Source organism: Poromitra crassiceps (genome assembly GCF_964638095.1).
Source record: "Poromitra crassiceps genome assembly, chromosome: 1".
Taxonomy (NCBI): domain Eukaryota; kingdom Metazoa; phylum Chordata; class Actinopteri; order Beryciformes; family Melamphaidae; genus Poromitra; species Poromitra crassiceps.
Window position 1 is genome coordinate 74,828,478 of NC_139623.1, and position 25,374 is coordinate 74,853,851.

The 25,374-nt window shown below is 43.9% G+C and overlaps 1 protein-coding gene across 1 annotated transcript in view; it reads right to left on the reverse strand.

Annotated features, from left to right (window-relative positions):
* LOC310786280 (FRAS1-related extracellular matrix protein 2-like) overlaps positions 1-23,329 on the reverse strand; it is a gene marked incomplete at both ends in the record, with an annotated part of 317,396 nt that extends 294,067 nt beyond the window's left edge. The window contains 2 exons of the mRNA XM_083647442.1: positions 15,185-15,274; positions 18,355-23,329. Coding sequence (XP_083503568.1) covers positions 15,185-15,274; positions 18,355-23,329 — 5,065 coding nt within the window. The remainder of the gene's footprint in view (positions 1-15,184; positions 15,275-18,354) is intronic.
* Between the last annotated feature and the right edge of the window lie 2,045 nt (positions 23,330-25,374).

The following is a 25,374-nucleotide window of genomic DNA, read 5'->3' on the forward strand; positions in this document are numbered from 1 at the left end:
TTTACATTAAGTAGGCTACTTGTTTTAATTTCAGGAACTTAGTTGCATAAGACATCAAAATCACTACATAAAGCGATTCCAGTATGTGTTAGTACCATATTAAGAGTTTTAAGTATATTTTGATGATTATCGGGATAATACCATCGGGATAATATCATTAATCGCAATTATTTTGTAAAGGATAATTGTGACATCAGATTTTCATGTCGTCCCACCCCCTACGCTTGGTTACTAAAAGTGGCCATTTATATAGAGGAGGACAAAAATACAGTGGGCGCAACGAGGCAGGTGCAGGGAATGGCTCTGAGTGCTGATGGCTTACTTTGCAACTTTGCACCTGGCCGGTCACTTTGCTGGACAGGTTAACAAAATGGGTCAAAGGGTTAACCTGTCCCATCTGTGGCCATGGTAACAGCACGTTTAGGCTTGTAATTGTTGTCTCAAGTTCTGTCAGGCCTAAACAAGCAGGTGAGATATGGCAAATAGATAGAGGAACAAAAACAACAGCATTGCTAATTAGGGATGGGTATCGTTTCGTATTATTCCCATACCGGTGCTAAAATGATACTTGTAAAACGGTACCGGTGCCTAAACGGTACCTGAAACGGTATTTTTTTTTACAATTTAAAGAGGATTTTTTTTTTTTTTTTTTTTAAGAGGCTGTAAGAAGATTTCAAACGATAATGTTAAAGGTATACTATGCAACTGTTAATTAAAAAACATGTTTCTATCCTTATAGAAAAGTTTCCCCTCAAAAACATCAATTCTGACGCACACAATACTGTAGCGGTGTGTACTTATGTGGACAGACGCAGCCCCATGTGTGTATTTTCGTGGTTAGACATTGTTTTGTTTGTGTTCTGTGTTTATGTGGTCGAGTGAGCTTGACGATACATGGGAGAGAGAGCGCCAGAAATCCGTTGAAACGCTGCAAACTAGATAAATCGGATAGTTTCACAGCAGTTATGTTATAAAGGCCACAAATAAACACACACCTACCTCCAAACCATGGAGATATAGGGCTCTATTCTCCCCCTGGCCTTAAATTTGCACGGTGCGGTGCTATTAGTGGGCGTGGTCACGCGCATTCCCTAATTTTTCCTGCCAGATTACATTTAACCACGCCTTTTTAAGCGTAGAATTATTGGCTGGGCTGTTGTGCTGTGAGCGATGTTATTGGCTGGGCTCCCATGTGGGAGCTCTACAATACCTCGCCTGAAAACGTCCCGGCCACAGCCCCAAAAAATGCAATGAGCTGCGACTTTGTTCAAAAACAGCAGTGGCAGCAGGGATTCCGTTAGCCGGCAATTGCCGGCTTTTAGTCGGTATTTGTTACTGTGGGCCGGTAAATTAAGAGGTTGGAAATATGCCAAATAAATAAATTCCTTATATAAACTAGCCTAATATTGTGTGTTCTATAGCCTAAGTGATGTTGCCAATAGGCTACAACTTAAATATACTTGTATATATAGCCTATATTTTTTTTTTTTCCACCCCGCTGTTATGTGGAGTGTTTGGTGAAAAAAGGAAAAATCTAGCCGACGCGGTTTCACCATCCACTATTCACCATCCGCACACTGCAGCAGCATCCAGCGGCGGCGGGCGGCCGACAGCGCCTTGACGAGATCGAAATGGCAAAGCAGACATAGCTGGGCAAGTTCTTTTTTAAACGTAATCATTGTGCAAGTACTTCAGCCGAGCCCAGAAAGGCGACAGAAAAGCATCAAGCTCCTGCTACTCCCGAAGAAGAAGAGGAAACACTGTGGCCGTCGCCGCCAAAGCAGGGGCATTTCTACGGGTGGGCCTGGGTAGGCACAGGCCCACCCACTTCTTGGTTGTTTTCTAGAGGCAAACTTGCTGCTGCCTTGCTAGGTAATGGTTTTGTAGCTTAAGAACGCAGGGCACATCATCTCCAGAGTCTAATGCATGACGACTTCATGACATCTAGGAATTTTGCGGGCTTCGCGCGCAAAATTACATCATGCAATTGCCCCACCAATTTTATCCAGGCCCACCCAATTTTATCCAGGTCCACCCGTAATTGAATTTCTGTCTACGCCCCTGCGCCAAAGGCAAAAAAAACACAAAAGATTGAACCCTGAATGGCAGGAGAGGTTCCCATGGGTTAGACATGAAAATGTGGACGGAAAAGATCAAATGTTCTGCACCATCTGTGAAAAGGTGGGTAAGAAAAACAGCTTCACCAAAGGCTCTATCAATCTGAAAGCATCTGCACGCACCACACATCCGCTGCTCATTTAACGCCACAGCAAAGTGCCATAAAACAGCACGCTGATAAAGCCACCAAGTCGAGTAAAGAAGACGCCCTTATTATCGATAAAATACATTTCTTGGATGATTGCATCATAGCCTTTGTTTTTGTGTGTTTTATTGCCGTTTAAATGTTATTTCTGAACGTAAATTCAAACCCGAACCAAATGAATTAATTAACGAGCGGTGAGGCTCTGCTTTGCTCTCTTTGCACTGTAAGCACAGACCCGCAGTGCATAGATAATTATTTTAAAATAAACGGCAACAAAAAATATTTTAAAATGAAGATTTTGTTTGCTGAAAAAAATGTTATGTATTTAAAAAAATATTAAATCGATCCTTTTTCCATACATTTTTACTGGGCCGGTAAATATTCTATAAGGCCGGAATTTTGGAATGATACCGGCTGCATTGGCCGGCCAGAAAAAATACTAGCGGAATCCCTGAGTGGCAGCGCAATAGTGGTGGTTCTCTATTGCTCGGAGCAGCTACAAAAGGGGGGGGGGGGGGGGGGGTTTGGGGGGTGAATGTGAACTGTTGGATTTTTGGAACTGTGAACTTAGTTCAAAATTCAAAATTGTGAACTATGAATGTGAATTACTTCATTTTAATCGATGTGGGCTGAACTTGAGCTAGCTCTTGTAAAGTGTGAACTTGCACAACACAGAGGTTACAGAGTTTAGAAAGTTATTAGAAAAACATCATTAATAGGCTGTATGAAAAAGTTTGAGAACCACTGCATTAGACTGACAACAAATAATAATAATAAGGTGTGGGTGTAAATAAACCATTTGAAATCATAAAAATATGCCTCTGCTGCTCATCATTGAACAGAAAAGTATAATCTGAGTAGGTCACCACAACTTATGTGTTGACACTGCTTTGGTGTTCAGGGCCTTTTGAAGAGAGGAGAAAAAGTGCTACCACAGGCACACATGCCCCCCCCCACCACACACACACACACACACACACACACACACACACACACACACACACACACACACACACACACACACTCTCTCTCTCTCACACACACACACACACACACACACACACACACACACACACACACACACACACACACACACACACACACACACACACACACACACACACACACACTCTCTCTCTCTCTCTCTCACACACACACACACACACACACACACACACACACACACACACACACACACACACACACACACACACACACACACACACACACACACACACACACACACACACACCCAGGATGACAAAGGACAGTATGCCTACTACTCTGCAGTAATAATTTGTCATATAACACCAAGTAGGGAAAAGTGATGCTACAACACAAATAGGTTATGTTTCAGGGGGATTTATCGAGACCAAGGAACGCACACTACATGTATTGCATGCAGAATTTGGGTGAGAAGGGGGGGTAGATGCTGCAGGGGGTGTTTTAAGGGGATACATCGTAGTTGTAACTCTAGATAAAGCGGTGGTATGTCGGGGGGTTGCTCCCAGGCAGGGAGGGACGAGGGAAGGATGAAAGAAATCTATTGTAACAGTCTATCCCTCCTGAAGTACGAGCAGAGACAGACAGGAAGAGAGGGGGCGAGGAGATGAGATGCCAGGTACTTTCAGACACATCTTAATGTCTGAGACGCTCCTTACTACCAGAAAGTATCAAACATCACTTGGCTTGCTTTGTAGCTACATGAATATGACAATGTAGCTATTGTCTTTAAAAGATGCAGAACTGCTGTCATTTCAGATGACATTACATTGTGAACACAATTCTGGATGTTTCATCTTTGACTTGTGTACATCTAAGGCTGTGTGTCCATAATAGTCTTTTCTTTTTCTGAGCGCCAGCGCCCTTTCCTCATTAAAAGCAACGGGAGGCAGCTGCAAAGTGCACCAGAAGCGCTGCAGCCAGTGTTGTTGGGTTTTTTTCCAGCAGAGAGGAGCGCTTTCAAAAGTTCAAAAATGTTCAACTTTTCAGAAAAGCGCCATGTGACGTCGTGAAACGCCTTTTCTAGCCTACCAATTGCAATGACGGAGACACTGGCCATTTATCAGACTGTCCACAGCAACAACAATATGGGGAAAGTCAAAGTGCTGGTGGTGGTGGAGAAATATGATGTCACGTTGTTATTATTATTGAATTTACCTTAGTGTAACAGCGATCTTAGTATGGATACCGGACATGCATTGGAAATATCTGGTATTCCACAACAGTATATATATAGGCTATTGTCTGGTGGGACATGCAGCTGGTTAGTGAGCTAGCAGCAGGTGACGTTAAACATCCGCTTTTATTTCTCCTCACAAAAAGCGCTCCAGGCAGCGCTTTTTCCACGCCAAACAGAGAAACGCTATGTGGGCACACGCCCTAATCTGTTCTGTTCTATTTTCCTGTTCCACCATTGTCAGCATGTGACATCACATGGTTAAAGAGAAGCATGGGAAACAAGCTGAGCTCCTGGCCATTCCAGTTAACTATAGTCTTCCAGCTGCTTTTAGCTGTGACAGAAGGTCCTTCCTGCCACTCTTCCTCTATAGATGAGCCTGTAATAGGGCCAGGTAATTAGCAGAGGCTGCCTGGGGGCTCTGCCCAGCTCAGGAGCCCAGGGCTCTCATTACCCACAGCGCTGCCTGGGCTCTTAAATATCAAACAGCTCTTTGTGCTGGAGGCCGGACGGCCCTTAGCCTACGGCTAACTCTCTGTGCCCTGCTGCGTGTGCACGTGTGTCTGGAGGCCGGACGGCCTTTAGCCTACGGCTAACTCTCTGTGCCCTGCTGCGTGCGCACGTGTGTCTGGAGGCTGGACGGCCCTTAGCCTACAGCTAACTCTCTGTGCCCTGCTGCACGTGCACGTTTACAAGTGTGATTGCTTGTGCGGGCGTGTGCATTTGCATGCATGTGGGAACATATCTGACTATGTTATAAAAGCAATAATGCTCACATAGGTTAGTGTTTATTATACCTCACATGCACGCACAGACACATAAACACTGTCTGATGTCACTTCCTCTTCGCTAAGAGGCTGCTTGTTGAGGCTTCTTGTCTTACCTGCTGCTATCATAGGCTCATATTAGACTCATATGTGTTTTTCCATATTTGTCCCTCCTCTCATTTATAGTAACCATCAAGTCATCAAATCAAGTAAACACATGTATTGATCTAATAAACTAAAGTAATTAAGTACAGCAAACATAAAAGCCCCAGGCCGCTTTTAACACCGGAGCATTGAGCTTAAAGAGGAGGACTGTGGACGATCAATTTGTCTGTTTCTCCTTTGATGCACATAAAATAATCCTTATAAGTGCATTAGCACTTTTCTCATCAAGTGCATTAGTACTACATGGCAAACGCGTGGGCCTACTGTGAATAAACCATATTCAATTCTCGATGTCCGTGGTAACAAATGACCTATTGAAGATAACTTTAATTTATCATTTGATTCTTGTAAATGAATGCACTGACTCAGCGCTGGTGATTCAAAACTCCAAAGTAACCTTGAAAAATGACCCACATTCTCAAATTTTTCTTTTCATATTTTGACATTTGATGATGGCAGGGCACTGTCCTGTGAATGCTTATTTTTTAATACAGTACCATCATTTCTGATCACACACGGAAATTAATTGAAAGATTTTAAAGCAGGAGGGGGGCACAAATTGACGCTTTTACACTAAAAGTATGTTATCATTGGGCCAGTCTCAGTGTTCATCTCTCTATGGGCATCAGAAGAGGTTAAGAAGCTTCCTAACCTGTTACCAGCTGCAATGAGCTGAAATACTGAGGCAAGCTTTTGATAATGTATGTATGTTATAGTGCTGTAGAGACGAACATGCAAAATGCAAATGTGATGCAGTATTTACATACCAACATTATGCATAGGGCTGCGGTTTAGATATTTAATGGTCAAAGATGCAGACTCGACCACTCTGTTTCATCTGTTATTCTACATCTTGGGTAGCTTGTATTTTCAATTTTTCAAAACATAAGACAAATTCCCTTCTCTGAACATACAAAGAAATCACAAGACTGGCCTTGCGTCAAAATGGAATATTGCTTGATAAATTCCAAAACCAAATTCACAAACTGACAGGCAATGCCACACCATCACTACACTGAGATAAGACAAAATGACACAGGCAGTGCCACAACATCACTACACTGAGATAAGACAAAATGACACAAGCAGTGCCACATCACTACACTGAGATAAGACAAAATGACACAGGTAGTGCCACAACATCACTACACTGAGATAAGACATAATGACACAAGCAGTGCCACCACATTAAGACAAAATGACACAAGCAGTGTCACAACATCACTACACTGAGATAAGACATAATGACACAAGCAGTGCCACCACATCACTACACTGAGATAAGACAAAATGACACAAGCAGTGCCACAACATCGCTACACTGAGATAAGACATAATGACACAAGCAGTGCCACCACATCACTACACTGAGATAAGACAAAATGACACAAGCAGTGCCACCACATCACTACACTGAGATAAGACAAAATGACACAGGCAGTGCCACAACATCGCTACACTGAGATAAGACATAATGACACAAGCAGTGCCACCACATCACTACACTGAGATAAGACAAAATGACACAGGCAGTGCCACAACATCACTACACTGATGAGGGTGTATTCACACCTGTAGGTCGTTTGCTTTGTTTCCGATTCAGGTACTTAATTGATACAATTGTTGCATTTGTGCCTTGGTTCGTTTGTGTTCACACAGCCACAAATGAAACGGTCCAAATAGTATTGTCAAACTTCCTGGATTGGCCAGCAGACACGCTGATAGGCTAATAGCCTCTCGGGATGGACAAAATAATTCCCAGAGATTTTCCTATATGATTATAAAAATGCGTTTTGTTAGACCTACATTTTAGGCTATGTCGGGCGTCCGCCCTGCGAGGAGAGAGAGAGAGAGAGAGAGAGAGAGAGAGAGAGAGAGAGAGAGAGAGAGAGAGAGAGAGAGAGAGAGAGAGAGAGAGAGAAAGAGCGAGGGATCGGGAGAGAGAGAGAGGGAGAAAGTTCTTTATTTATTTATTAATGTATGCTATGTATGCTATGTAAGCCTATGTATTTATTTAGCCTATTTAGGCTATTGGGAATTTGGAGATAGAAGATCAAAGACCCTCGCAAATTCTGCTATTAGGCTACTATCACGGAGATGAGGATTAGCCGAGACATAGGCTATATGAACACCTGTCCTGTCAGGAATAAAATATTAATAAATAATTTAATAATAACGGACATTTCGAGGAAGACATGCAATCAGTCTGATTGTCTGATTGAACCAGACAATCTTATCACAAAGAAGGCTGGCTCTGATTACCACGATTTGTTTTCATTTATTGAATGGAGACCAGAGAGAGCGAGAGAGAGGGAGAGAGAGGGCGCGCACATAATTTACAGGCAAAATCCGTAGAGATTCAACACATTAACGTTGCTTCCCATGGTCCGAGGTAAGTTGATTGAGTTCAAACTGCTGATTTGATGATCCAAAAATCCCCCAAAGTTTATCGATGCAAGTCACAAGTCGCCAAAACAGGATCTGAAAGATGTTGTTTTTAAACGATAAAAATGTTCGTTCTTCAGGCCATTACGCACAGCGCAGCTGACTACGGCAGCTGGTTTATCCAAAAATGCGCACCGTTTACTGCTGTTGTGGCGGATCGAGGTCGGCTCACGTTCTCACCACAAACGAACCGCACCAGAGTTCGTTTGGAAGCGGACCGAGACCACCCTTTCTTGGCGATCTCGGTCCGCTTGTTCTGTCCCGCATCCGAGTGCGATTGCTGTGTTCACACTCCCCCAAACGAACCGCACCAAGGGGGAAAATGCTCTCCGTTTCGGAACAACTGCTCCAAACGAGATAGGTGTGAATACACCCTGAGATAAGACATAATGACACAAGCAGTGCCACCACATCACTACACTGAGATAAGACAAAATGACACAGGCAGTGCCACAACATCACTACACTGAGATAAGACAAAATGACACAAGCAGTGCCACAACATCACTACTCTGAGATAAGACAAAATGACACAGGCAGTGCCACAACATCACTACACTGAGATAAGACATAATGACACAAGCAGTGCCACCACATCACTACACTGAGATAAGACAAAATGACACAGGTAGTGCCACAACATCACTACACTGAGATAAGACAAAATGACACAGGCAGTGCCACAACATCACTACACTGAGATAAGACATAATGACACAAGCAGTGCCACCACATCACTACACTGAGATAAGACAAAATGACACAGGCAGTGCCACATCACTACACTGAGATAAGACAAAATGACACAAGCAGTGCCACAACATCACTACACTGAGATAAGACAAAATGACACAAGCAGTGCCACCACATCACTACACTGAGATAAGACATAATGACACAAGCAGTGCCACCACATCACTGCACTGAGATAAGACATAATGACACAAGCAGTGCCACCACATCACTACACTGAGATAAGACATAATGACACAAGCAGTGCCACAACATCACTACACTGAGATAAGACAAAATGACACAGGCAGTGCCACAACATCACTACACTGAGATAAGACAAAATGACACAGGCAGTGCCACAACATCGCTACAGAGATAAGACAAAATGACACAAGCAGTGCCACAACATCACTACACTGAGATAAGACATAATGACACAAGCAGTGCCACCACATCACTACACTGAGATAAGACAAAATGACACAGGCAGTGCCACAACATCGCTACAGAGATAAGACAAAATGACACAAGCAGTGCCACCACATCACTACAGTGAGATAAGACAAAATGACACAGGCAGTGCCACCACATCACTACACTGAGATAAGACAAAATGACACAGGCAGTGCCACAACATCACTACACTGAGATAAGACAAAATGACACAAGCAGTGCCACCCCATCACTACACTGAGATAAGACAAAATGACACAGGCAGTGCCACAACATCACTACACTGAGATAAGACATAATGACACAGGCAGTGCCACAACATCACTACACTGAGATAAGACAAAATGACACAAGCAGTGCCACCACATCAGTACACTGAGATAAGACAAAATGACACAGGCAGTGCCACAACAACACTACACTGAGATAAGACAAAATGACACAGGCAGTGCCACAACAACACTACACTGAGATAAGACAAAATGACACAGGCAGTGCCACAACATCACTACAGTGAGATAAGACAAAATGACACAGGCAGTGCCACAACATCACTACAGTGAGATAAGACAAAATGACACAGGCAGTGCCACAACAACACTACACTGAGATAAGACAAAATGACACAGGCAGTGCCACAACATCACTACAGTGAGATAAGACAAAATGACACAGGCAGTGCCACAACAACACTACACTGAGATAAGACAAAATGACACAGGCAGTGCCACAACATCACTACAGTGAGATAAGACAAAATGACACGGGCAGTGCCACAACATCACTACAGTGAGATAAGACAAAATGACACAGGCAGTGCCACAACATCACTACAGTGAGATAAGACAAAATGACACAGGCAGTGCCACAACAACACTACACTGAGATAAGACAAAATGACACAGGCAGTGCCACAACATCACTACAGTGAGATAAGACAAAATGACACAGGCAGTGCCACAACAACACTACACTGAGATAAGACAAAATGACACAGGCAGTGCCACAACATCACTACAGTGAGATAAGACAAAATGACACAGGCAGTGCCACAACATCACTACAGTGAGATAAGACAAAATGACACAGGCAGTGCCACAACATCACTACACTGAGATAAGACAAAATGACACAGGCAGTGCCACAACATCACTACAGTGAGATAAGACATAATGACACAAGCAGTGCCACCACATCACTACACTGAGATAAGACAAAATGACACAGGCAGTGCCACAACATCACTACAGTGAGATAAGACAAAATGACACAGGCAGTGCCACAACATCACTACAGTGAGATAAGACAAAATGACACAAGCAGTGCCACCACATCACTACACTGAGATAAGACATAATGACACAAGCAGTGTCACAACATCACTACACTGAGATAAGACAAAATGACACAGGCAGTGCCACAACATCACTACAGTGAGATAAGACAAAATGACACAAGCAGTGCCACCACATCACTACACTGAGATAAGACATAATGACACAAGCAGTGCCACCACATCACTACACTGAGATAAGACAAAATGACACAGGCAGTGCCACAACATCACTACAGTGAGATAAGACAAAATGACACAAGCAGTGTCACAACATCACTACACTGAGATAAGACAAAATGACACAAGCAGTGCCACCACATCACTACACTGAGATAAGACATAATGACACAAGCAGTGCCACCACATCACTACACTGAGATAAGACATAATGACACAAGCAGTGCCACCACATCACTACACTGAGATAAGACATAATGACACAAGCAGTGCCACAACATCACTACACTGAGATAAGACAAAATGACACAGGCAGTGCCACAACATCACTACACTGAGATAAGACAAAATGACACAGGCAGTGCCACAACATCGCTACAGAGATAAGACAAAATGACACAAGCAGTGCCACAACATCACTACACTGAGATAAGACATAATGACACAAGCAGTGCCACCACATCACTACACTGAGATAAGACAAAATGACACAGGCAGTGCCACAACATCGCTACAGAGATAAGACAAAATGACACAAGCAGTGCCACCACATCACTACAGTGAGATAAGACAAAATGACACAGGCAGTGCCACAACATCACTACAGTGAGATAAGACAAAATGACACAGGCAGTGCCACCACATCATTACACTGAGATAAGACAAAATGACACAGGCAGTGCCACAACATCGCTACAGAGATAAGACAAAATCACACAAGCAGTGCCACAACATCACTACAGTGAGATAAGACAAAATGACACAGGCAGTGCCACAACATCACTACACTGAGATAAGACATAATGACACAAGCAGTGCCACCACATCACTACACTGAGATAAGACAAAATGACACAGGCAGTGCCACAACATCACTACACTGAGATAAGACAAAATGACACAAGCAGTGCCACCCCATCACTACACTGAGATAAGACAAAATGACACAGGCAGTGCCACAACATCACTACACTGAGATAAGACATAATGACACAGGCAGTGCCACAACATCACTACACTGAGATAAGACAAAATGACACAAGCAGTGCCACCACATCAGTACACTGAGATAAGACAAAATGACACAGGCAGTGCCACAACAACACTACACTGAGATAAGACAAAATGACACAGGCAGTGCCACAACAACACTACACTGAGATAAGACAAAATGACACAGGCAGTGGCACAACATCACTACAGTGAAATAAGACAAAATGACACAGGCAGTGCCACAACATCACTACAGTGAGATAAGACAAAATGACACAGGCAGTGCCACAACAACACTACACTGAGATAAGACAAAATGACACAGGCAGTGCCACAACATCACTACAGTGAGATAAGACAAAATGACACAGGCAGTGCCACAACAACACTACACTGAGATAAGACAAAATGACACAGGCAGTGCCACAACATCACTACAGTGAGATAAGACAAAATGACACAGGCAGTGCCACAACATCACTACAGTGAGATAAGACAAAATGACACAGGCAGTGCCACAACATCACTACAGTGAGATAAGACAAAATGACACAGGCAGTGCCACAACAACACTACACTGAGATAAGACAAAATGACACAGGCAGTGCCACAACATCACTACAGTGAGATAAGACAAAATGACACAGGCAGTGCCACAACATCACTACAGTGAGATAAGACAAAATGACACAGGCAGTGCCACAACATCACTACAGTGAGATAAGACAAAATGACACAGGCAGTGCCACAACATCACTACACTGAGATAAAATGACACAGGCAGTGCCACAACATCACTACACTGAGATAAGACAAAATGACACAGGCAGTGTCACAACATCACTACACTGAGATAAGACAAAATGACACAGGCAGTGCCACAACATCACTACACTGAGATAAGAGAACGGTGTGACTTATAGAGGTTTTTCCATCCTTAATTGATGCACCTTCAAGCCTCATCATTTCAGCAATAAGTTAATAAGACGCAGCATAATTTGCAGCATACAGTTACAGACAGCTGAAAATGAAAGCTGCTGCTGGACTATGCACATTTGTCAAAATATTAATATTCTGACCCACAAGTACACCAGCTCTGATGACTCGTATATTGCTTTATAGGCAAACACTGAATCTAATGAAGGGAGCTTGAGTATCAATCATCTTAAGTAGCTGAAGCCGACAGTGGGGAAGCTTGCATTTGATGTGTTAATTATGACTGAAAACAATGGAAATATCCTTTACTGCACGCTCTCATAAAATATACCAAGATCAATTTACAAAACTGAGAATATGAAGATGATAACTCTCAGGTCCTCCGCTGAGCTCAGAGTGGTTTTTCCTCACAGTCCTAAGTAGGAAATGATGAAACGATTTACTGTTTTGATTATAAACCATAATAAAATTCATGATGGTTAGTGTTACTGTGATTACAGCGCTTTGAAAAACACGCTAAATACTGTCCATCGCCCAAAGTTAGCAACAGTGTCCCAGATTAGGGCTAAACGTTTAAACGTCCACTACCCTCACTAGTCGGCACCAAAATACTAGTCGGTTAAACGAATGATTAAATTAATAATGTACGATTGTTGCATCTTTATGCAGCCACCAGCCACTACGGTAGCCCCCCTCCCTTAATGCCAGATGTAAACAAAACAGCATGTGTTAGTGGGAGTGGACCATTGTCCATCTCGTCAAATAGCACAGTTTGGCAGTATTTTCCTCCAGTAAATGAAAATAAGGTTGCATGTAAGCTGCGTCAGATAAAACTGTCATAACCACATGACCGAAGCAACAATAGCAATGCATAATCATATTCAGCACAAGCATGTGGACGTGAACAGCAGGGCCTGATGCTAGCTAGCACTGCTAATGCGTTACCCACACTAGATAACACAGCTCATTATGGCAATGAATGAATGTGCAAGATGCTTCCTCTCAACTTGGTTGAAGAGCCAACGGCTTCTGTAAGTTAATGGACAAGGCTCTTAAATACATGCAATATTTTTTTCAGACAAACGTTTTAACCTTATAGATTAAATTACGCTGTTGTTTAGGCTGTTTTCTGAGTGTTTTCTTACTTATAGACTAGTCGACTCGTCGGAAAGAAATAGAGTAGTCGTCACCAGGAACATCCCTGATAACCGTGATAATGTTTGGTAATGCTGATGTGTATTCTGTACATTTATATACGTATAAAAGTTATTGTATGTGTAATGAATTATAGTGTTGTATATGGTGTATGTTATTTACGTATATAATGTATAATATATGGTGTGCGTGATGTATATTGTTTATTTATTATTTATTTTACCTTTATTTTACCAGGCGAGACAATTAAGAACAAAATTCTTATTTACAATGTCGGCCTGCCTCATAAGGGGAAAAGGGAGGAGGGCTAAAAGATCAAACATGTTAAAAACAAAGCACATAAAACTACAATTAAATCGACAATTAAATGAGATGCAACAAAACAACAATAAGCATTAAACACAGCAGTAAAAAGCACATAAGACAACAGCAAGCATCAATGCAAGGACAGCAACAATAACACAGAGAGGTATAAAAACAGAAAGTGAGCAGACATGAGCGTATATATTGTAATATACATTATGTATAGAATTGTTGTGTACATTGTAAATATTCTTATATGCATTGGTACATCACAAGTTAATATCAAAGCATTGGGTTATTGGGGTAATATTGGAATGTATTATAGTATATATATATATATATATATATATATATATATATATATATATATATATATATAGTATGTATATAAGTATTGATAGGGATATGTGGGTTGATTTATGATATTGTGTGTGTATGGGTAAGTTGTTTGTATACGTATATGTGTATGTATGTATGTGTATACATGAGCATGTGTGGAGGAGCGTGGGAGTTGGTATATGCATGTACAGTATATAGATGTATAAATTTGTTTATGAATGATTTGGGGGCAGGACTCGATAAGCCTAGGCTTCTTCCAGCCCCTTTTCAAACAGTTCGCCTTTCTTTATGCTGGAGTTTACGTATTTTCCTTTTGCTGAAGTCTATTGGACTGTTATGTTTATTGTTTTTTTCTTTTTATGTATTGTTTTAACTGTTTGAAATAAATCGTTTCAATCAATCAGTCAATCAATCAATCAATAATAGATATCATACCGTCATACCGTTCATCTCTAGTCCTAAATTGTGAGTTTAGAGTAATAAGTCATTCTTAGACACCTGACAACTAACAGACCAAGAAACCCAGAGAGAAAAGTAGAACTCTACGGTAGATAGTCTCTATTCACACTGGGAGAGGAGGTACAGGTACGTGTAAATGTTGGAGAGGTTGCATTGTAACCAAAAGGTCACAGATTTGAGCTTTACAACAGACAATTTGCATGCATCAACAGCCATTTGTCCTGTTGAAATGTCATGAGGTTGACATATAGTGCAAAAAGTAAAAAGAGTCTGAGGAAGGGCCGGTGTGGCCCGAAACGTCACGCTGGTTTGCAAATAAAACAAAACAAAACGGGAGCTCTTTTGGTGTGCGGATCGTTCTTTTTCACATGGGGTTGACACATACCTGTTCAATCATTGTAAGTCCCTCTGCATCATAACAGATAAATTCCATAAATAAATCTAAATGTAAATGTAAAGATGAAAAGTTGGCATCTTACCATTATCCTCCACGGAGAAATGGAAGAGGTCAGATGTAGCATTTTCTTCTTTCCGCAACACGTAGCAGATGTTCAGGTCATTAATGTCAGCTGGAACAGGAAATTTAGTTTAGTTTGGTTTGGTTTAGTATAGCAAATTTGCAGTGGTAAAACATACAAAAACATAAACAAATAATTATAATAAAATTCATTGATTTAAAAATTTGTGCAGGTGAGATAAAACCCTTCAAAGGGATTTTAAAAACCTCTTCACCTCAAAACAAATAAAAAGGAAAATAAACATCCCCAAAAAAATTTGATAACAGAATCACAGAATGCAAATGAGGGGCATTGTAGCATTTTCTAATGATGGATTATCACATCGATGCATGATGATGCACAATGAAACTTTGCATGAAATTATCACCTTGTTCTAACTTTGAAAATAATGAATATCATGTACTATATTGGAGAGATTTTGTCAAGATTAGAATCATATTTATGAGCATTTTAAGAGAAACAATGTGACGTTTCATGCTGGCTGCAAAAATATCCTCAAATACACTTTGAAGTTGTATTATGGCTGCATGGCTTGTTCAAACACTCTCTCTGTCCAGTAATTGTTCAAAGATGGCAGCTGTCCCGCTGTTCAGCAGCATATCAGCGGCGGGTCTCGACTATCACACTGATTCAATTCCTTATCAGCGCTCAGCATGAGCAGTTTTCTATCAGAGAAAGCATTGTGAAAGTCACGCATGAGTAATCCAGGAAGATACAGCTCCAGCCTCAAATCCCACACGGCTCATCAGCCTAAACCAACACGCACGTTTGTGTCAATAGCTCTAAAAACCAGGTGACAGCAGATCTTTTAATGACAGACACGGCCAAGAATGTTAAAAACAGGATTGTAGCAGCGGCCACCTACTCTCCCACAGCTGTTTTCCTAACTTCTCTGAATTATAGGGCTCTGCCAAGCATTTTTCCAATATTCCCCCAGAAACCTGTATTACAGTGTAGAAAAATCATCAAGACTGTGAAAGGCCCTGGCCCCTCTGAACCATATCCTTCAATAATAGATGTCAGAGGAAAAGGAGGCTCATAAAAGTATAAACCCCTGACTCCTGGCTGGGACACATCTCAACCCTCTCTCCTTGCAGCCTCTCCTCCTCTCCTCCCCTCATAGCATAAAGACTCACTGAGGAAAGAAAATGTATCGTGATGATGATGATTGTGAATGATGGTCGGGCATTGTTTTGCTTCCCCCCATTTCTGTCATCATTTCACATCAGTGAGAAGTGAAGACCTGTAGGAGAGGCGACAAGTAGATGATCTTCTCGCAAGTGTTTTTCGCCGCAGCCTTGAACCCGGCAAGAGGACCACCTTGCAAATATCAAGTGAACAGCGTGAAGCGGGGGCACTCTGCTCATCAAATATGTAAAAGAGAACGGCTCATGGGACGTGCCCTGGAAATCAGAGGGGTAAATAAAGACCCGGGGATTGTCTCTTTCACCTGACTGATCCTCTGACAAGCCCATTTGCTCTCTCTCTCTTTACCTCTCTCTTGCCCTTCCTCTCTCTCTCTCTCCCTGCCTCTCTCACCCTTCCTCTCTCTCCCCCTCTCTCCCTGTCTCTCCCCTCTCTCTCACCCTTCCTCTCTCTCCCCCTCCCTCCCTGCCTGTCTCTCCGCTCTCTCTCCCCCTTCCTCTCTCTCTCTCCCTGCCTGCCCCTCCCTCTCTCTCCCCCTTCCTCTCTCTCTCTCCCTGCCTGTCTCTCCGCTCTCTCTCCCCCTTCCTCTCTCTCCCTCCCTGCCTGTCTCTCCGCTCTCTCTCCCCCTTCCTCTCTCTCTCTCCCTGCCTGTCTCTCCCCTCTCTCTGCCCCGCTTCCTCTCTCTCTCTCTCCCTCTCTCTCTCTTCCCATGTCCCTTTTCTCATTCTTTATTTCTCTCCTGTCACCCACTCCTCCCCCTTCCCCTCTCCTCCGCTACTTCCTTTACACTCTTCCACTCTACTTGCCCTGTCTGGCCCCTCTTCTGCCACTTCGTGTCTCATTCTCCATCACACTCTCCTCTCCCCCTTTTTCAAAGAGCGCAGGCAGCCTACACAAGTGTTGTCCGTCTCCTGCGGAACAGAAGAGCGCTTTTCTTTCCTTTTTTCGCTTAGCATTCTTGGCCCCCCTGTCCATGTTCATGTCAATCTGCGGCATTACTGAAATATTTAGTTGTTTGCCTAATGACCTCAGCGTGAAATGAAATAAGCCATCGACTGCATCGTTTACGCCTCAATAAGTTCCATTGTTGCACTGATTCACTCTGTACCATCAATATATTTCTTTCTGCGTACAGTACAAAAATGGAACGTTTACAAATGTATTCATTGAAAGTTTGCGTTTGGTATGTCAGTGGTGTGTATAAAGGCATTTTGTTGAGAATTTTCATAAACATTTTCTTAAGGCACGTGTGTATTTTTAATATGCACAAACTACAATACATTGATTTCAATTGAACTGAACTGAGCAAAGATCAGTCTGCTGCCGTCCTATCACTAAAAGGTCTTCTCTACACTGACCTTTTCACACGATCCTCTACTTCTGTCCTGCTTCATTTAACAAACGACTGTGGAGAACATCAGATGTGATCTCCTCTGAGATGCAGGCAGGATCAATTATTCATTTTTAACCGTCTACAAGACATTTGCGTGAAACAGCAGCCTCTACTTTGGTCTGCTAATTATGATTTGATGAGCCAGGCACAGTTAAATCAGCCCCACAAATTAACTATTGAAATTCCCAAGCCAGCACTTGTCACACATACTGTATGAATAATTATTCCTCCATAAATTAAAATCGTTGTTATGCAGTGTGGAAAAGTCATCAAAAGCACAGACAAATGCAAGCATGCTTAACTTTTTTTTTCTTCTAACTTTCTCTTTCTCAAGAGATCTGATTACAAAAACCAGTCAATTATATGGTCATCTCTTACAGTAACTACACTAAATACATACTGTAATCAAGCTTCTCTGATTATCCAGGAATATGTCGTAATGTGGATAGGGCATTTTGACTGTGAGTTTTTAGACACAAATATAATTTTGCATACTTGGAAAAGGGCTAATCACGCCTGTACGTGATGATAATAATGCACAGATGCTGGAATAACCAATTTGAATATCGGTGGCTATTTTTTCAGCTCTTACCTTGGCTGAAGGTGTTGATGGAGTCGTTTCCTTGTCCCAGGTTGACGATATAACCATGCTTGGGTTGGGTGGTGATGTGGAACAGCAGGGAGGCTGCGCTGCTGTCTCTGTCCTCTGCCCTCAGTATTTTGGAGGTGATGGGGTAACCCAAGTGGCCTGTGGCCAGGATCTTCAATGTGTGGGCACCTTTATTCACCAAAATCTGGGGGACACCGTTGTCCATCGCCACAATGGTGATCTTCATGGTTTGGGGGCGGCGGGTCTCAAAAACAGTGTCGGGGAAAACATAAAAGTCAGTGTGTGTGCCATCGGTGATGGTAAAGGAGAAGGAGTCTTCTCGGGATTCAGTTCCATCATGTTTGTAGCTGATGAGGTTCTCATTGAGGTCTTGTTTGGTGAAGCTGGCGACTGGAGAGGACTGGTTGTAGAGCAGTTTGCCGTGAACCGGCAGCTGTGTTACTGTGAATTTCACCAGTTTCTCTGCTGTGTCCTGATCCTCAGCAGTAAGCTCAAATGGTGTAATCAGCTTAGTCTGCCCTTCTGTAAGAACTAGACCATTTACAGTCAAAACTGGTTTCTTGTTATCAACATCTACAATAGAGACTCTGAAGGTTCTGAAAACTGGATTGTAGCCATCGGTAACTTCAAATTCAAAACTGTCCATTTTGACCTCATCATCCGAGGTGTGGATGTAGTAGATTTTACTGCCAGCGAGTTGGAGCTGAGTAAAGGAGACAATGGGCATCCCGGGAGTATCCGTGCACTCCAGGTGACCTCTGACAGGAGCCCTGGTGATGGTGAAGACCAAGTTCTCATCGGGGCTGTTGAGGTCGCTGGTGCTGAGAAGGTCTGTGGTCAAAGTCACCCTGCCGCCTTCCTTCAGAGACACGCCCTTACTGACCACATCGGGGAAGACCATGTCGATACTGCCCACAGTGATGTAGAAGTAACGATCGATCAGTGGGTTCAGGCCGTCGGTGACATCGAATTTGACCAAGTCTCGGACGCCCTCCTGTCCATTGTGTGTGTAAACAATAAGCCCTGCGTCCACCTCGGCTTGTGTGAAGTTCGTGCCTAACGTGATGTTCTCCAGAGACCCGGATGGAGTTCTCCTCTGCAGGAGGCCCTGACCGGGCGCAAAACGGATGATATAAGTGAGTGAGCTATCATCCGAATCTAAATCTGTCGCTTTGAGCACTTTGTCGTTTATCTCCTTGGCCTCTCCAATCTCTACTTCTAGACCGTCATTGATTAACAATCTGGGGGTCTCGTCATCAATGGCAATGATGATAACCATGGCTGTCTTCTCCACCGAGAACTTTCCATCTGTGAGAATGACATCAAAGCTGTCTTCTGTTGTCTCTGAGTCGTCGTGCTCATAAATAATACTCGACGCCTCTCTAATCTGCTCTAAGGTGAAGTTAGTAACTAGAACTGAGCCCGTGGAGAGCTGGTTGAGAATTGCCCCATGTTTGGGGGGTTTGGAAATGATAAACATCAGCTCCTCAGGTGGAATGTCAGCATCGGCTCCATTCAGAATCGGAGTGTCAATTACAATATTCATCCCCTCCATCACAACGATCTCCCTCATGTAAATCTCCGGCTTCTCATCATTTGTGGGGATGATAACAATGGGGAAGAAATGGTTCTCGGAGAAATTGATGCCGTCGGAGCATCGAAACGTGAACCTGTCCTCCACTGGTTCGACCCCTTTGTGAATGCTCTGCACATAGTAGATATTTCCTTCCCTGATGTGGCCGATGGTAAAAGCACTGATGGCTGTTCCTGACCTGGATTTTTCTGAGCCTGGGGCAGGCGAGATATTTTCCACATAGCCAGCAGAAGGCTGGACAATGATGGTGCAGAGGATATCATCCGTGGGAGTGTCATTATCATCAGCGTCCAAGTGCTGAGGGCCAATGGCATATTTCTCCCCTTCGATGACACTGAATTGAACCCCGACTCCGACCTCAGGGGCCTGGCTGTCGACCGGGAGGATAGTCACTTGAACGCGGACCCCGTTGACCTTATTGCCGCCTACTGTCCAGTCATCGGACATGTCTGTGAGAGTCAAATTGAAGCTGTCCTGCTGAGAGGCGAGGCCTATCTCGCCACCAGTGTGTGCATACACGACCACGCCATTAATAATGTCAGCCTGCGTAAACCTAGTGGCGGGAACTCCTTTAAGCAGGATTTCTCCCATAAGCGGGGCATCCTCTACAATAAAGGTGAGCTGCAGGTCATCTGTGTCGTCATCGTGGCCTTGAATGACATTGGTCGTGATTTCTGTGGCTCCATTTTCCAGCACATCCACGTGGGAGCCGATCATCCCCACAGGCAGACTGACGGTCGGAGTCTCGTCGTCGACAGGCATCACTATGACTTTAACTGTTACTGTTACAACGTGGATTCCATCACTGACATCCACTTGAAATGCATCGCTCACCGTCTCATCCCCACTATGAATGTAGGAGATCTTCCCCTCTGAGATATCCTCCAGTTTAAAAACCCTGTCGTTCCCTAGGTCAGCGAATGCTGCCTGGATCTCGCCATGTTTAGGAGCCTGGCTAAGAGTAAAGGTAATCAGTTTGCTATCCGTGTCCGGATCTATGGCGTCTAGCTCAGCAGTGGAGATGACGTGCACGCCGCGTTCAAACACAGTAAAGCCGGTGTTGGTTATTTCGGGGGGTTTGTTGTTGACGGGCTGGAGGTAGATGGTGAACGTCCCCTCGATACTGTTCCCGGCTGTGTCTTCTACAGAATAGCGGAACTGCACTACATGGGCTGTAATCCCAAGCTCTATATCAGGCGGGCTGTAGGAGATCTTGTGATGATTGATTTGGGCTTGCGTGAATTCGCTGATTTCCGAGTTGGGGCTCTCTGTCAGAACCAAGGAACCGAACACAGCCGGGTTGTTTTCATCCGTGTCCGTCGGAGGCTGGACAACCGTGTATTTAAGATCGCGGTCTTCCGAGTCCAAATCAGTGTAGCGCAGCACTTCTTTGCTGAAGTGAGTGAGCTTGTACTCTTGAACGGTCATCTGCAGGGTGGTGCCAGGGAACAGCTCGGGGGGAACGTCATCTATCGGTAAAACCCTGATTATAAAAACGCTCTCTCCCGACTCATTTGGGGGATCGTTGTCATCCTGAACCATGAACACAAACTGATCCATGACGGTGTCTGTGTTGTGAGGGCCTGTGTGCTTGTAAAACAATTTCCCGTCTGTGATGTCTTTCTGGAGCCACTGTGTCACCTCCTTCTCGTACACTTCGTCCTCGGCGTTGAACTTCCAAGAGGAGGGGTCCTCCGGGGCATCCGACTGCCTCAGAAGCACCGCGCCGATTGTAGAAAAGGGCGGGGCAATTGTAAATGTAATAGTCGAGTCTTCAGAGTCAATATCAGCTGCACTAAGCATGAGGGGCGATATAGGCATCATCTGGTTTTTGAACAGCACCAGGCCGGTGTTGGCATTTATGATGGGAGGCTCATCGTCAGTAGGCACCACCGTTATGGGGAAGAGGAATTCCACCTCGTTCTTTCCATCCGTCATCTTGAAGATGATGTTGTCGCTGTATGTGTCACTTCCATCGTGCTGATACACGACGACCCCTGCGGCGAGGTCAGCGGGAGTGAAGAAGGCCCTGTGGGAGCCCAGCACCACGAGTTCCCCGTGGCGCAGCCCGTCCACGACGGTCACACTGACGCCGTCCAGGTTGTCCTCGTCGCTGATCTCCAGGTTGTGGGCGGTGAATAGCGGCCGCGACTGCCCCTCGTACAGCAGCTGACCCGTGTTGCGCGTCACGACCGGCGCCATGGAGTTCATCGGCTTCACGACGATCATGAACGCAAAGGGGTCCGAGGCGGCGCCGTCCGTGTCCACCACCTCAAACTCCAGCTGGAAAATCCTCTCCGTGTCCGAGTCCAGGGCGGGAGGCTTGTAGGCGATTTTCAGATCCCGTAAGTCTCTCTGGTAGAAGGAGGTGATGGGGAGGTTCCGGTCGTCGGTGCTGACTATGTAGCCCTCCTCGTAAGATAAGGGAGAGGTGATGTTGAATATAAGCTCGCTCGGGTCTGACTCCGCGTCCTCAGCGGCGAGCATGTCAGGGGTGAGAGCTGTCATGACAAACTGGCTAACTTCCATCATCATCATTGACACAAAGCTGGGTTTGGGGGGAGTGTTCTCCTCTCCCCCTTTGATGCGAATCATTAGATGGAAATACTCCTGTTTAACTAGATTTCCCTCCTTATCGTGCAACTCCACAACCATGGGAACATAGTCTCTGTTTGGAGACTTACGGTCAAATGTATGCTCGTAGCGGATGTCCGCCCGGGTGATTTCGTCACAGTCCATCATTTGGGCAAGTTTACTCTCATCAACGAGTCTGCCGTATCGGGGGAGTGCACTGCCACGAGAGAGGGAGGTCACCTCACATTTATGCAAGGCTCTGTCATAAGTAAACTCCAAAATCTTTTTGTCAATAGGGTTACTAGTCCCCTTGAGATTGTCAACAGTGAGAGGCATGTTTTTGGTAAGTAACTCTAGCTGCGTAAAAACGACTTCCACCTCCATCATGAACGGGATTATAACGGTTTCGCTTTGCGCATCATACCTGAGCTGCAGTCTCACTCTGTCTTTGGCCGGGCTCCTCGACCCGAAGTGGGAGTATGTCACCTCATTGGGACCGAAGTCACACGGAAACTTTTTGGGCGAGAGGTGTCCGGGTCTCTGTGACAGCGGGTCGTTATCCAGCACGGTGACGCTACACCGGTCCCCCGGCTGCGTCTGGATCACCAAATCGTTAATGGGATCGATGAAGACGGATCTCCCGAAAGGCACGCGTATTCCGTTGTTGGCCACCAAAATCGCATCCTCTGACAGTTCAGATCTAAGCGCGTAGGATAATCCAGAGCTGTCTGGCTGTGAGGAAGCAATACCTGTTACAGAAAAGCACAGGAGAAGTCCATAGAAAAACATATTTGCAACGGATGTGTTGCAAAACATCCACAGTCCGGTCTGCCAAAGTGAATGGAGAATGATCTGGGCTTTTTTTTTTTTTGCCGATACGGTCAAATGAAATAAAATAAAAATCCGCAAATAGCGGGGAGTCAGCTGAATGGCTAAGCGGTGACTCCCATGCATCTATCTGTCTGGACCCGCGACATGCTCGGAGAGAGAATAGCGCGCACGGAGTTTTAACTTGAGGCACTTGAGAGGCTGCGTAAAAGTACCACCACCCAGGTGCTGCTTATTGGAGGATTTTGAGGGCTTGTTACCCCAGCCGCGCTGTCAGTGGGTGGAAACGCTGTCATTCACAGAGAGGTGGAGACTAGATCAGATGTGCTGAATTACAATTTACTACACCGGTTTGATTCATTACACAGTTTCAGCAGTTACAGGTAGCCTACCTCTGCGAGATGTAATGTTAAAGATGATTAGGCTACTGCGCTTGGGACCATTTTTCTTTCTTGTGCACGATGTGTCCAACACATTTGTCTAGAAATAAAATAGGCTAATATTTCTTATAGCTCGACACGTTTTAGCTTTTGCCTACATGAGCCCATATATTCCATACATTATTTTACACGAGAATCTATAGCCATTTTTGCACATCTTCCTTTACTTCTTGAATGTTTGATAGCTTTGAGTCTTACATTGTCAACAAAGTGTCATCCAATGATGCAGATGAAAAATAATCACAAGTTTCACTGACTATTACACTATGTGACTATTATGACTATAGCAGGGACTATTATAGTGAAAAGGTCTATTTCAGGCGTGGGCAAAACAAATCAGAAAAGGGCAACACATTGGACAATTAAGTTGAACCATTAAACACATAGTAGCCCCCCCCCACCCCCACACACACACTTTTATTTTGATTTTTTTTTTTACAGCTGTAGTGTCAATCTGGTGTAGGCTACTCTCAGGTTACAAAGATTTATGCTGCATTTTTATTGATTTTTGGGGGGTCATTTTGTTGACCTTTGAGGACCGTTGAGGGCTGGATTGAGATGGTCCACGGGCCAGTTCCGGCCCTGGGGTCATGTTTTGCCCATGTTTGGTCTACTTATATGGCCAATAGATTTTGTTTGTTTGTTTGTTTGTTTGTTTGTTTGTTTGTTTGTTTGTTTGTTTTTTCAATAGGAGGAGGAATTTGGGCCTCTGGGAAAATGGTGATCTTCCCTTAAGCAAACAAAAAACAAATCCCCAAAATATAGCCACAAGTTGGGGTGTGAATCATACAGTATGAGTGTCAGGGACCAAGAACTGTTGCAAATTGTCATTCAAGACTGCAGAAATCCATCATGGTAGACCTTGGTGGTCCTAGGAAATCCATCATGGTAGATTTTCGTGGTCCTCCTATAGGGGGAGAAGTGTAAGTTGAGCTGCATAAATACCTGCCAAGGCTGCGCCATGACAGAAGAAGTTGCTGCTCTTTCCTTGCTGTTTTTATTTATTTATTTTTATTATTATTTATTTACCACTGACAGTGCACATTAATCAACCTTTCTGTTTCCACATGAATGTAAACGTGCCGGAGTTAGCTAATGAAGTAAATGCAAAAGCTAAATGATGTGCAAATTGGCTTCATGGATCATCTGATATGATCGAGTCTCTGGCATTTGAATTTTTTAGCAAAATAGTTATTTCCTTTGGTATTTAAAGTTTGTTGAATGAGAACTGCAATTGGTCTAGCTTGGTAGCTGGTATAGCTACTCCAATCAGATAAACAACATGGCTGCCATTGTGCAAAATACTACAACTGAGAAAATACTGATAACCACACTTTTCAGCAACTCATACAAATGCGTCAAAGCGGGACCAGACATACTAATATTGCACATCAAGAAGACAAATGCATAGTTGCCATTGCACGATGAACTGGCCACAACTTTCAAAAATGGATAGTTGAATCCTGCCGCACTCTTGAAACAGCCTTGAATAATCCTCATAAATAGGCTTAAAACCCTGGAACTCTAGCGTCCAGGTTTAAAAATGCCAGGTGATTACAGGGCCTC